We start from the raw sequence: 14,957 nt of genomic DNA, 5'->3' as shown, positions 1-14,957 counted from the left end.
GAAATGTCACATTCACTTGACACAAAAAAAAGGCACTTCTGTAGAACCGCTTCCTTTTTTTTTTAGCATGATGCAAAATAAATGTACACCATGTATTTGTGAGAAACAGCTTCTCTTTAACGTCATATAAACTATCATCAACACAAACACAAATCACCCCAGATATTTCACATAAACACAGTAAAAGGCAAAAAGCCTCTTGACCAGTTTATTTTTCAGAAAAAGGCATTTGGGCCTTTATTGGTTGCACAGATGGAGAAAATACACAATGAGATGAAAGGCAAAGTTGCGGTGACATTCTTCTTGCATACTATAGAATTTTTTATAATCATTATTTAAAAACAAATGTTTTTAAATTTTTTACCCCTTGCTACATATAGGCCTATAGGCATCTCAAACGCTTTTTTTGTAACATTCCACACACACCTCACTGTTGATGGATTTTTTATTTTGATCAGCACCTTGGACAGCACTGTCACACACACACACACACACACACACCTACAGCCTCACCGACCTGACGCGCCATCTACAGGACGATACATGTAACTGCATGCACATATTAGTGAGAGGAAAAGCCCATTTTTTCCCCAGTTTTCAAGACCATTTGTTGTAATAACACACTTTGTAATCTATATTTCTAACAATAAATACAGCCACAGATATTTTGATTTATGGAAGCAAAAGGGCGGCATTTCACAGCGGCAGAGCTGGTGTGGGTGTACTTTGTGAATGAAGTGTAGCAAGTCTAAAGAGTGTTTTATGTTCTGTATTAGGTGTGTTCTAGGTGCATGTATATTCATTTTGTGTGTTATGAGTTCTGTTTGTGTGAGGCTTTAAGGCGTGGGATGTTCTTCTGTAGAACAAGCCTGAGCCGTTATGTGTGGGCGGGATCTGGGGTAAAACGTTCCAGACGTTTGAAGTTCGCGGGTCTGTGTGAGGCAAGAGCATCGGCCACACAGTTGCTCATGTTAATAAAGGAGCATTAAAACCATTAAGTGAGTCTATCATTTTCTCTGTACGCTAAAATATTGAATAATTTGGTCAGAACGTAGATACCATTCACAAACAGAAAGTCTTGTTTATATGCAATGCGGCATTTTGTGAACATGCACAAGGTTGATGTATTTGACTGTTGAGATGTTCTCTCATTTTAATATTGGTATAATAATCAATTGCCAGCGTTATGATAAACGGAGTCCTGATCTTCAGGGTCGTCTGTGTCACAGGATCTCTTCATATTCTAGAGAAGAAGTGAACATATGCATCACAAATAAGATCTCCTGTAACACCTTCACAACAACAGCAGAATAACTCACATCCAGTGTGTCGTACTCAGAACATCTGGACTTGGGGTCAAGGGTCATGTAGGTGTCCTCAGGAGACTCGACCTGACGACACACAATGATGAGAGAATCAATTCTCCCTTCATAACTGACAGGACACACATGAGAAGAAGCAGGAGAAGATTGTCTCACTGTTTTATGGTGTCGTGATCCTCTGTGGTTTCGCTCTTCTGATGGAGTCACTCGTTTCCTGTGAGAGAAGAAGAAATGAACATGAACACAAACTGACTCTGAATCTTTATGACGCTACAGACACAGAGTCTCTCTCACCTTCTGATCAACAGCCAGAGGACAAGCATCAGTATCACAGTCACGACAACAGATGCAGTGATTCCCACTGTGACTGAAGACCAGCTGCTTTCTTCAGCTGTGCAGACGAGAGAAATCTGAAACTCTTCTGAGACCAGTGCTTTACCTCACTACATACAGACAATGACCTCCAAAACTGAGACCAACACAGATGATTCTCACCTTTAACAGTGAGTGAAACAGACGCTGATCTCTGAGATCCATGTTTATTCTGAGCCTCACAGTAGAAGCGTCCACTGAAACTGGAGTTAAAGCTGGAGATGCTGAAACTCTGTCCAGATCCAACAGCTGAGGTTTCATTCTCCTTAAACCAGCTGAAGTTCAGAGCAGGAGGGTTTGAGTCACTGATGCAGTTCAGAGTCACTGAATCTCCCTCCACTATTACACCAGACGGAGGACTTACAGACACTGAGACGCTCTTTGGAGGATCTGAAAAGACAAAAAGTGTCAAATGACATTCAGTAATTGAGCAAATAATCATCCAGAACTGATCTGAAATCAAGGTAGACTTACACATCACATTCACAGTCACAGCAGAGGAGTTCAGAGATCCATGTTTATTTCTAGCAGAGCAATAATAGTTTCCACTGGCCTCAGATTTAATATTAGTGATGCTGTATGTGTCGCCAGATTGCAGAATCATTCCTCCTTTAATCCAGCTGATTTCTGCAGGAGGGTTTGAGTCACTGATGCAGTTCAGAGTCACTGAATCTCCCTCCACTATTACACCAGATGGACTGACCGACATCGAGACGTTCTTTGGTGGATCTGAAAGAGACAAACACGTGTGAAAACATGCAACAAATTTCAACTCAATTCAATTATGTTCAGGTTTAAATGAAATTATACTTTGTAAGCATTATTTAAAATTGCAACAGTGAAAGGGACTGATGATACTTGATGACCAATAAGATAGCTTGGATAAACTGTGCACTAAAGAATATCAAGAATTTCTTTCTTTCAGCAGACTTAGCTGTAAACTCGAGAGTTTGGGATGTAGTTCAACGTGTTTTTACGTAACATTGTTTCCTGAGCCACTACTACACTTCTCACAACTTTCATGGACATTTCATTCTAAAGACATTTCTACATTTTCTGAGGAACATGTGAAGTGTTTCAAAATAAAGTTATAAAAGCTCTCAGCTCACTTACATACGGGTCTTACAGTGATGTCAACAGATGTGGAGTTGAGTCCCTCATGGCCGCTTATGGTGCATAAATATCGGCCTCTGTCCTCCAGCCCGACAGACTCCAGATAAAGCAAGTTTTCCCCATGATGACGACTGTGCAGACGCCCATCTTTCCTCCAGATGTAGGTTGCAGTCACGGAGGGGATGCATGAACCGCAGATAAACAAAATCCAATCTCCCTCCGTCACATTGTCAGACTCGGTCTGTACCTCCACCTCCGCATCTGGACCAGAAAGAAGAATCTCCTTATGTGTTTAGTGTATAAATACAGCAGAGAGTTGACATGAATATGACGGTCTTTACTGGTGAAGCATGGCACTAAACACCACAGTCATGGGTTTGATTCCCAAAGAACATACTTTGAATGCACTGCAAGTCACTTTAAATGTAAATTTAACGTACTTTGGATATAAGCATCTCACAAAGGCATGTAAATGTAAAGATCTATTTCTGAGCCTTCTTAAAGTCGCCATGTAACAGAAGATGTGATCATCTTTTCTTCCCTGGGACTTTGTGACATACCCTATATCTGAATCGTTTGTTTTGAATCAGTGATTCGGAGCCTGTATCAAAACTGCCAAAGTCATGTGATTTCAGTAAACAAGGCTTCATTGTAACGGTTTTGAAATTTCAGTGGTTTGCCACTAGGAGACGATAATCTCTATGAACCAGTGTCTATGATCTACGATAATTTTTATACATTTGTAGACATTTCAAATGATACATTTGCATAATAAAAAGGAAAAAGTTGTAGTTGATAGTCTCTTATTGATCAGGGGCCGTATTCACAAAGCATTTTTATCTTACCACTAGGAGTACTCTTAAAATCGCACTAAAAGATTTTAGCTAGGAGTTTTCTCTTAAAAGTTATTCACAATGCCTTTCAGACCTACTCTTAGTAAAGAACAATGATAACTCCTAAACTAAGAGTGAGTCTTCGTTGCTATGGATGACGTCATTACTCATGCACGAGCTTGACTGAAGTGACCACCTTGATTGGCTGATGATTGTAACGCGGGAATGATTCCAAACACCTCCCCTACGATGATGAGTGACAGGTGACAGATCTGAGAAAGCGTGCGCTACAAAAGTAGTGCGAAGGACGGAAGATGATGAATAACTGAATAAATAGCCTAAATGAATAAAGAGTAAGGCAAAACAAATAGCCTGGTAGCCTAATGAAACATATGGATTGACGCAATATCTTTGCAACATTATTGAATTAATCTGTCACTATATGCCTCTGCCTACGTTTGCAAAGAGTAGAACATTTTAATTTGATTCACAATGAAAAGTTACAATTAGTTTACATGCAATGAGTAGCCTAGTTTTGGTTGTTGTTGGTGGCGTTATTGCATCCCTAGTTATGCCTACAATGCAAAATTGTTCCCTCGCGATTGGAAGCTCCTGTAGCCACCGCATACGCATTTCAAAACATCACAACGTGAAATGCCACAAAAAGCGGTTTGTGAATAGGTCTTAGTGAGTTAGGAGTCCTCTCGACTTCTTTTAAGCTGTCCCAGGCTTAGGTGCTACTTTTAAGGCTAAAATGCTTCGTGAATTACTCTTAGTCAAAAAAATTAGGAGTCCTAAAGTTACGAGTGACACGCCCATTATTTTTAGGAGTTGCTCCTAAATTCGCCAGTTAGGAGCTACTTTTAGCCTTAAAATTAAAAGCCTAAAAAAAGTAAAACACATTATACACTTAATATTTAATGGTATAAGATGATTTGTTGGTTGCATTGAATAGATGACACTTTCAATAAGACATTTGCAAATTGGTTTATAAAAGGGGTTTTTGTTTATGTTTGAGCTGAGATTACTGCATTTACACCATTCTGACCAGCAGGCGTCCCAGCGGGCAATTGATGTTGAAAAGACATCAAATTGACATCCAACATTGACGTAAAAAAACTGGTCAAATATGCAAATCAAATCGATGTAAAAAATTTGACATCCATTTGACATCCACACACCGATGTCCTATTCTCGACCAAAATAACGACACAAAAGTAAATAACGACACAAAAGTAATAAAATGCTGAAAAAATCTAAACTTCTTGAGTCTGCCACCATATATTGCTCAGCAATTCCCTGCCACCGGGGATCGAACAGGGATCTTTTGATCTTTAGGTCTACTATGTATAGTAGTAAAAAATAATGGTATCTCTATAAATAAAAAATATGAATAATATACAATACTTTATGTGGGGTTACAGCAAAAATGCTGTATTGAATTACAGTTCCCCTCCAAAATCCTACCCTATGCCTCAACGTGGCGGAGGGGTGGCACTGGGTGTCTGTCAACGAAGCACAGCAGGGATTCAACCCCCCAGAAGGTTTAACCTAGCTGAGAAGAAGACAGACTTCTGGCTGGGACTAGCCATTCGGGCCCAGCTAAATAGGGAGGTTCCGGTCCTAGAGGCCCAGCAAGCCATGGACCGGACAAAAGAGAAACCCAAGCTATTACAACAACGAACACGGGCCCCAGTACCCTGCACGTCTGTGCGCCCGCTCCCCGGTGGCGGAGCGACCTGGCCATGGGCCAGGGGCTGCTAAGAATCACAGGTAGAAGGCCGCCTTCTGGAAACCGACCACGGAATAACAATTCAAAAATCTACATCGGCACCTACAATGCCAGGACAATATCCCGGGAAACGGATCTGGCTACCATCATCGCCGAGAAAAACAACATCCAGTGCGACATCCTGGGCCTGTGCGAGACGCGGCGCTGTGAGTCCATGCACATACGATGGGAAGACGGGTCGACAGTGGCACTGGGAGCCTGCGAAGGGGACAGGACGGTCGGTGGTGTCGGCTTCATCGTCTCCAGACGATGGGCGACGTCCATCGACCTGGTAGACATGACCAACCCACGAGTAGGCGTGCTCACCCTGGCGCTGGCCAACAAGGCGACCATCCGCATCGTGCAGGTATATGCGCCGACCACAGCAGCCGATGACGACAAGATCGAGCAGTTCTACGAGGACATCGAAGCAGCCATCGCCCCCCGAGCAAGATACCACATCTTGATGGGCGACTTCAACGCCAAGGTAGGGCGGGGGCTCGACAAAGAGAAGTTCGTCGGCCCCTTCAGCAGCGGCGACCGGGGCGAGCGGCTGGCGGCCATGGCCGAGTCCAGTCGCCTCTACATCGGAAACAGCTTCTTCCACAAGCGCCTCGGTCGTCGCTGGACGTGGCTGTCGCCAAACGGCACTACGAAAAACGAAATCGACTACATCCTCTGCAGCCACCGGCAAAGCGCTCTGCACAGGCAACGACCATCGACTGCTGCATGCCAAACTGACCATCGACTCCAGGATGGAGAAGTGCGCACTGGCAGCCAGCAACCAGGCACAACAGCAGACAGCCATTGATCCGATCGTCTTCCGGCACTATGTCAACAGTACTGACTGGGCGCAGACTGACGAGGACATCACGAGCGACTGGAGCCAGTTTTACAGAACGGCTGCGAAAGGCACGCGACGTTGCTTCAAAGCCACGCACAAAAGACCAGAGCAGCCGAATATCGGACAACACCAAAGCTCTCCTGCTGAAAAGGCGGCAAATGAGATCGGACGGTGCAGACCATGTGGAATATGGTCTGCTGTGCAAGCTGGTCAGGGCGCGGCTCAAAACCGACCTGGAGCAGTACAAGAGCAGCCGCCTGCTAACGGCTGCCGAGCAGAAGATTAATTTGAAGTGCAGACGGCTGATGCAGCTGATGCGCGGTCAGGTGCTAGCACTAAAGACACCAGACGGACGGACGACAAGAACTCGGTTGGGCATCGAGGCTGAGTGCAGCCGTTTCTATACGGACCTGTTCGCCAGGACTGCAGGACGACGTCATACCAGCCATCCCGTCAGTGTTGACCAGTGAGGTCAGGCACGCGATCCAGAACATCTAGGAAGACCGGGCGCCAGGGCTGGATGGAATTGAAGCCGAGCTGCTCAAAGAGGGTGGACAGATGCGTTGGGCAGCATTGGGCAGCCGTTTCAGCCGTTACATGGCGCAGAGACGAACACCGGATCAATGGAAGACGGCCATGACAGTGCTGTTGTACAAGAAGGGTGACCACGAACAGCTGACAAATTATCGGCCAATCTGGCTCCTGCCGACCGTCTACAAGGTCTTCACCAGGGTGCTGTACAACCGACTAGCCAGGCAGTTGGACGAACAACAGCAACCCGAACAGGCCGGCTTCCGGTCTGGCTACAGCACAATGAACCACATCCACGTGCTGAACCAACTACTCGAACGCTGCCGGGAGTAAAAGTTGCCCTTGGTGCTGGCCTTCGTAGACTACGAGAAGGCCTTCGACAGCGTAGAGATCAATGTCGTACTGCTCGCCCTACAACAACAGGGCATCTCCTACGAGTACGTGGACCTTTTGTGGGAGCTGAACAGCGGATGTGCCACCAACATCACTCTGTTACCCTGTACATCACCCTGTACACGACCGGCCGCTGTACATCCCCGACGCCAGAGGCGTCAAGCAGGGCAACCCCATCTCGCCCAAGCTGTTCACGGCGTGTCTGGAGCACGTCTTTCGATAGCTCGACTGGGACAACAAGGGTATTGGCGTTAATGGCCAGTGGCTCAGCCACCTGCGCTTCGCCGACGACATCGTCCTAATCAGCGAGTCAGTGGCCGACGTGCAGCTGCGACTCAACCAGCTCGACCAGGCCAGCGCAGCAGTCGGCCTGAAGATGAACTTGGCCAAGACAAAGTGGATGCGCAACCCCCAGGCTGCCAACAACAACATCTACATCAGCCAGAAGGAGATCGAGCAGGTCGACAGCTACATCTACTTTGGCCAGGAGCTGACTGCTGGGCATAAGAAAAACCGCGAGCTGGCACGCCGACGGAGGGCCGCTTGGGTTAGCTATGCGTCCATAGCAGAGGTGGTCACCAACACGGCCGACGCCCCCCTGCGCGCCCACTTGTTCAACAGCACCGTCCTACCGGCCATGCTCTACGGGGCTGAGACCTGGTCGCTGACCGCGGCCGACAGGCAGAAGCTGGCAGTGACCGAACGCACCCTTGAGCGGTCGATGGTCGGCATCAAGAGGACAGACCACATCAGCAACGAGCTACTGAGGAAGATGAGCAAGGTCAAGGACGCCGTCAACCAGGCCAAACAGGCCAAGATGCGCTGGGCCGGACATGTGGCCAGAAGTTCGGATGGGCGATGGACGCGGGCCGTGACCGAATGGCTGCCACTTGACATAAAAAGACCGATCGGCTGACCCGCAACCCGATGGTAGGACTCGCTCAAACAAGACATCGGCAGAAACTGGACGGGCCTGGCCAGGGACCGAAAAGCCTGGCAAAGTTGTTGTGGCCTGCGTCGAAAGACCTAAATACAGGCTGATTGAAGATTGACAGCAAAAATGCTGTATTGAATTACAGTTCAATGTAGTTAATCAACAAATCATTTTGGTAAGTGTAATAATCACTCCACTGCTTCTATTTCAGCGTGGGTATGTAAATAAAATCAGAAACCAGTCCAAAATTATTAGTTTTTATTAAGCTAAAGTCCACCCACAGTGATTTTACAGTTAGGCACACACACAACGGCTACACACAGTTCAAAAGAAGATGTGCCAAATGGATGAGTTTCAATGCCTCCGTTAAGAAAAAAATGCTATGTAAGGCTGACAAAGAATTCATAATGTAATAAATAGGCTATCAATCAAACACATTGATCTCAATGTGATGTCCGTGATATCCTATCAAATTGACGTCTAAACCATGAGATTTGAAGATAAACTGAATGTCAAACATACTGACCTGCATATACTGTACATTAAACCAATTTCTGTGTGGGTATTAACTTTCTTTTTTCACCTAATAACCACTGGAAGACTTTGCCTCCCAGACTGATAATGATTAAAATTATATGCAGCATGTTGATCATGTCTCGACTACATTTTTACGTCAAATTGATATCAAGTTGCCCGCTGGGGTCAACAGCACGTGGGGTTTCAAACCAGTGAATAATTTTCCAAGGTCACAATGATTTTGCCAAGACATTTTCCTGGATCAACATATTTTGCTGATACTGGAATAACATTCCAGTCCAAACATTTTGTCCCAACCCTATCCCTATGTAACATGTCTGGCCTTTCCTGTGTTTTAATTTCTGCCCTCTGTGACCTAGTTTTGATTAGTTAATCTGTCTCCCCCTGTGTTCATTAATTATCTCGTTTGTCTCTGTTCATTTAAGGCCAGTCGCTCCCAGTCGCTGTATGTCCTCTTTTGAGAAAGTGTTTGGTTGTGTTTATTCTTGTTGTTCTCTGAATTTACTATTAAATATTACTAGAGTTCTTTATCCTTCGTTGGTGCTTGGTTATATCAACCAAACCATTACACCCTACCCCTAAACCTAACCATCCCTAAAATCAGAGGGAAATGATAGGTGAATAACTGATGTGACATTCATTTATGCTCCTCTCTGGCAAAATTTTCAATCTGTTTTCCCGTGGAATTGGGCTACTTTTAAATTGCCTACCAAACCTTCAAAATTTAATTCTAAGTAAAATGATGATCTCACAAATATTATTCCCACTCACCTGTTACGTCGAGACGGATTCCCTGTGCGTTCATCCTGATTTGGCCAGAAGCGGTGTTGTGCACAAGACGGAAGATACCCGCGTCACTCTTTCTCACGTCCCTCAGGATCAGCGAGCAGTTCCTCGCGTCAGACTGCACAAACTCCACGCGGCCTTCAAACGCAGGGTCCTGAGAAACTCTGACCTCCTCCTCCGGTGATTTCTCATGGAGCCATTCCACTGAGCTCAACTGCTCATGTTGAGGATGAATGTATTTGCAGGGTATGAGCACGGTCGACTGCTGAACCACACACATACTGCCGATAATATGAGTAACGTCATCCTGCACACCTGGAATACAAACAAATGCATGCTTGAAATGCTGATTTGCATTTCAGTTGCATATAAAGTGTATACACTGACCACCGTGCACTATTAAAATACATTTTTCCAAATTTTGTAGCCTAATATTACTTTTTTTTTTTTTTTTTTACAGCAATGAAATGAACTTTTCAGTGAACAGTTCTTAAAAGAAACAGTTTTTTCTTAGTTTGAAGAACATTTTAATCTGAATGACCTTTTTCCACTATTAAAAAATGACAAAAAATAAATGTTTTAGCCATGTTTACACCTGGTATTAAGATGCGTTTTGGTCGATCTGATCACAAGTGGACGACACTAAATACAGGTGTAAACGGGGTCTAAAGCGTTTTGAGCTTGTCCACTTCTGACCACTTCCAGAGGAAGTCAAAACGCATTTGATCGGATTGCTTTCGTAGTGTAAACGCTCATGTGGTCGAATGCGTTCAAACCATACGTCAGAACGCCGACTCTGTATTGGCCGATGCTGTTCATGTGAGCACGACGACACATGCGTGTGATGCTGATGCAGGAGCTGGCCAATAATGAGCCGCCGTTCTGACGTAGAACCATGAAGCGTTGCACTGTTTACAACGTGAACCAAGAGAAGAAATTGTTGAATAAAGTTGTTATTTTGTGCACAAAAAGTATTCTCGTCGCTTTATAACATTAAGGTTGAACCATAGTCACATGGACTATTTTAACGATGTCTTTACACTTTTCTTGGCCTTGATAGTGGTCGTTGCGTTGCTGTCTATATGGGGGGTTTCAGAAAGCTCTCGGATTTCATCAAAAATATGTTAATTTGTGTTCTGAAGAGGTTACGTGGACCTTTTGTGGGAGCTGAACAGCGGATGTGCCACCAACATCACTCTGTTACCCTGTACATCACCCTGTACACGACCGGCCGCTGTACATCCCGTGTACAGGGTGATGTACGTGTACAGGGTGATGTACAGGGTAACAGAGTGATGTTGGTGGCACATCCGCTGTTCAGCTCCCACAAAAGGTCCACGTAACCTCTTCAGAACACAAATTAACATATTTTTGATGAAATCCGAGAGCTTTCTGAAAGGTCCAAAAATGTATGTCTTACAGGTTTGGAAAGAATTAGCATCTCTCTCAAAAAAATGACCAAAGAGTTTCGATATTTTTCCTATTTAAAACTTGACTCTTCTGTAGTTACATCGTGTACTAAGACCGACGGAAAATGTAAAGTTGCGATTTTGTAGGCTGATATGGCAAGGAACTATACTCTCATTCCTGCGTAATAATCAAGAAACTTTGCTGCTGTACCATGAGTCCAGCAGGCGTAATGATATGACGCAGCGCCTGAAAATAGTCCCCAGCTCGGTAACTTCCAACGTGACCGGGACTAAGTTTGTCTAACCTATTAGACCTATTTTCAGGCTCTGCGTCATATCATTACGCCTGCTGGACTCATGGTACGGCAGCAAAGTTTCTGGATTATTACGCAGGAATGAGAGTATAGTTCCTAGCCATATCAGCCTAGAAAATCGCAACTTTACATTTTCTGTCGGTCTTAGTACATGATGTAACTACAGAAGAGTCAAGTTTTAAATAGGAAAAATATCGAAACTCTTTGGTCATTTTTTTGAGAGAGATGCTAATGGTCCTGTCCGATTCAATGATCTATGCTAAGCTATGCTAAAAGTGGTACCACCAGACCCGGAGATCGGCTGAATGGATTCGAAAACGGTAAAACTCAACTGTTTAACTCTTGAGGAGTTGTAAAATGAGCCTATTTCCAAAAAAAGCGGAGTATCCCTTTAAGGTAAAAAATTGTCCTTAGTGTTGCTTTAATGGAGACTAATTCATTATGCACTGCAAGCACAGAAAGCTGCCAGCTGTGACTTTTTGCTCAAGTGACCCAGGATGCTGAAAGAGAAGTTACTTTAAGCAATATTATAGATATTGTGTTACCTGTTGCCATCAGAGAGATCCAGATGAAGCAGTGAAGCAGTACAGCTGGACACACCTGCAAGATATGAGATTTAACAGGACCTCCATCTTTAAGATATCTGATCTGTCTTTACACACTCTGAAAATTGACAGAAGTAGCGATATCACCCATAAACTAATATGTATTCAATTATGTCATTAATCCTTAACATTTATCAGAAAGCCTTTAATTAAAGCACGTTTCCAGCCATTGCATGACCTTCATTGCCTGCTCCTTATTGTACGTCTCGTGCTAAATCAGTGCAGTGCAATAAGCAGAGTAACTTCAGCGGGTTAAGATAACCGTCAAGAAAACCATTTCAGTCATTTAAACAAAAGATTTTGAAGTGAAATATAATACCATAATGCTGAAGTCTTTCAATGATGAGGACGATCAAAACAGCCGGCAGAAAGTGAAGTCAAACGCTTTAGTAAAAGAGAAACTGGCCAAAGACCAGAAATAACGTAGCCTTGCCCTCTTCCCCTTCATGAGAACTCTAGTTGTTATAAATAAATAAAAACTGCTGACTGCACTGCTAGTAAATGGTGTCATAACCACGGAAAATACTGTAGCTCTGAAGATGCCTTAGTATTGCTCATGCTTATGATGCATAAATTGTCCCACAGTGTTTTTGACAAGGACATGAATGATGCCTCAAATTGAGTAGACTTCACCTGTAAAATGAGGCTTGGTTATACTTTATTTCGATAGTCCACTTTAGACATACTAACTATAAGTAACTTTTCAACTACATGTCAACTATCTCTCATTAGAGTATTAGAAGGCTGTAGTAGAGTAGACTGTTGGTGTTAAGGCAGCTGCGTTCAGCGACTTTGTCGCTGCATGTCGCCAGTGGCTGGCGGTGAGGTGCAAGTACGCGTTCCCGCTACTGTTTGTCTAGTAATGTTTGTGAGTGACATTCACAGATGTTACTCCATGTTGTAGACAACAAATCTGTTTTCTTGCCGCTTCAAGCTAACATTTTGGAAGGAAAAGTCTAAATATAAATGGAATCAGTACATAAAATGCATAATATTAAAGATGAATGAGAAACAGCGAGTGCTCTTTGCTATCGCGGCTGTTTAACTGCAGCAAATGGGCAAATACTGGTCTTTCTGAGTTCACGAAACCATTCAGGCTCGGAGTCAGCACGGCGAGTACCACACGGAGACATATCATAAATTATTGGACAGTTTCTGATTGCTAAAATAAACTTCTCATTCATCTAGCCTCGGTCGGACTCGGCATTGACGGATCACGCGCGCGGCGCGCCCTACTGAGACTTCACTTCCATTGGTTGTCGCTCCCGAAAGTCGCTCTTCATTTGCATAAAGTTGAGCAGATCTCAACTTTGTCGCGTCGCTGGACACGCCCCATCCAGTCGCCAACGGTCACTGTCGCGCGTGTCGCCGGAAATCGCCCGCTCCCCATTGAAATGAATGTTTTTATTGAACAAAAAGCACAGGGGATACAGTATCAAGCACATAACAAATAAAATAAAATAAAAAATTAATAAATGAGACAGTAAACTCAAAGTAAAGCAAGGCAGTAGATAAGGGATAGTCTACTAAAAAATAATAAATAAATAACAATTCACAAAACATTCATAGAAACTACAAGTACAAAAAATGAATACAATTAGAAATAAATAACATTGGGAATACATAAATAAATAATAATAATAATCAGAAAATCAGGAAGTAATTTATAATGAAACCATAATTTCTTTGAGCAACAAAGTTTTAGCAGCTTTCTTATTAGCTGATAAACAAAGAGAGTCATACATTTTTTTTAAATCAACACAAAAAAGTCTAAAATTGGGCTTCGAAACAGTTACTTTACACTTATGAAGATAAAACTCGCCACATAAAGTAAGCAGTTTCAATCTGTCATCCATCTCCTTTGACCCGGAGTCCCAAATCAAAAACAGCACATTCACATCCTCAAAAGTAAAGAGTTTGTAATAAGCAGAAAAAATAAGCCAGGCTACTTTTCCCCAGAACTCTTTTGAATAATCACATTCAAAAAACAAATGTGGTATTGTTTCAAGGTTAGAATTACAGAATGCGCAGTGTGAAGAGATGTCTAACTTAAACTTAGAAAGAAGAGAGTTACAGGGATAGTAATTATGTAGAATTTTAAAGTGAAGCTCTTTCCACTTGTTAGGTAACAGAAACTTATTAATGCCAGTCCATATATTAATGGTAGAAAGAGAAGGATCATTTAATTTCCATTTGAAAAAAGCTTTGGGATGACAGCTGATCTTCCTAATAACAAATCTTCTAATCCAAAAATTGTTACATTTGACATTGGAAAGCTCCAAACCTCCAATAGACAACTGGGGCATTTCACAAACGGATACTCTGTAGCTACAGTATGACCTAACCATATGCAAAAGTTTAGGTGAAATAGAATTAATAACCCAGTTATAAACTTTAGGTGAGGAATCCACTCCAAAAAGGTTGATAAATTCATTGTAGGAATAAAAGCTGCCATCCTTCTTCAACAAATCCAAAACAAAAATAGCACCTTTGTCAACCCAATCCTTAATAAAGATAGATTTTTTTCCACGCAGCACATTCTGATTGTTCCATATAATACTCCTATGAGGGGAAAAATTGTGGCAAAAGGCAAGCTTACAGGCCTCCAAGGCTTGCTTATGAAAATTAGCAAGCTTGAACGGTAATGTAACCCTCCACATTTTTTCAAAGATAAATTTGGGTATGTGAAACCATAACAAATTAGAATCAGCATTCAGGCAGCGTTTAATCCAGCCGATCTTGAAAACCTGATTGAGAGTACTGAAGTCCAAAGCATTCACACCTCCCTCCAAAGTATTTCTTATCAGAGTCTTCCTTTTAACATACTCAGTTTTATTTTTCCACAAGAATTTAAATAGTATAGAGTCAATAGATGAGCAAGTTTTCGGGTTAACATATAAGGACAAAGCTGGGTAAACAATCCTAGAAATGCCTTCAGCTTTAGCTATCAAGACACGACCATAGATCAATTTCTTTGTAGCCAGCAATTGAAGACATTCATAAATTTTTTTGTCCGTTGTGAAAAATTATCTAAAATTCTATCTTCGGGTGATTTACTTATTAAAATGCCTAAATATCTAACAGAACTTTTGACCTCAGTACCTTCTATATGACCTTTTTCAAGACTGTGAATAGGTAAAATGTCACTTTTATTTCGATTAACTGTGAGACCAGAAGCATTAGAAAAAGGTTT

General features: G+C 42.9%; 1 protein-coding gene across 2 annotated transcripts in view; it reads right to left on the bottom strand.

Moving 5' to 3' along the window:
* The window catches only part of LOC309493729 (B-cell receptor CD22-like), a 47,140-nt gene extending 34,935 nt beyond the window's left edge, over nt 1-12,205 (bottom strand). Inside the window, exons 1-10 of one of the 2 annotated variants that reach the window (XM_082162942.1) lie at nt 12,084-12,205; nt 11,705-11,759; nt 9,422-9,751; nt 2,808-3,068; nt 2,169-2,423; nt 1,818-2,084; nt 1,617-1,713; nt 1,479-1,536; nt 1,320-1,391; nt 197-1,243 (exon numbers count right to left, since the gene is read on the bottom strand). In XM_082162942.1, coding sequence (XP_082019068.1) covers nt 1,172-1,243; nt 1,320-1,391; nt 1,479-1,536; nt 1,617-1,713; nt 1,818-2,084; nt 2,169-2,423; nt 2,808-3,068; nt 9,422-9,751; nt 11,705-11,759; nt 12,084-12,086 — 1,470 coding nt within the window. In that variant the 5' untranslated portion in view covers nt 12,087-12,205 and the 3' untranslated portion in view covers nt 197-1,171. The remainder of the gene's footprint in view (nt 1-196; nt 1,244-1,319; nt 1,392-1,478; nt 1,537-1,616; nt 1,714-1,817; nt 2,085-2,168; nt 2,424-2,807; nt 3,069-9,421; nt 9,752-11,704; nt 11,760-12,083) is intronic. The other variant, XM_082162943.1, reaches the window with a different exon arrangement.
* Nucleotides 12,206-14,957: the final 2,752 nt, after the last annotated feature.

The sequence above is a fragment of the Leuciscus leuciscus genome (assembly GCF_965113295.1).
Source record: "Leuciscus leuciscus genome assembly, chromosome: 3".
In the NCBI taxonomy this organism is placed as follows: Eukaryota; Metazoa; Chordata; class Actinopteri; order Cypriniformes; family Leuciscidae; genus Leuciscus; species Leuciscus leuciscus.
This window is presented reverse-complemented; position numbering and strand designations above follow the sequence as displayed.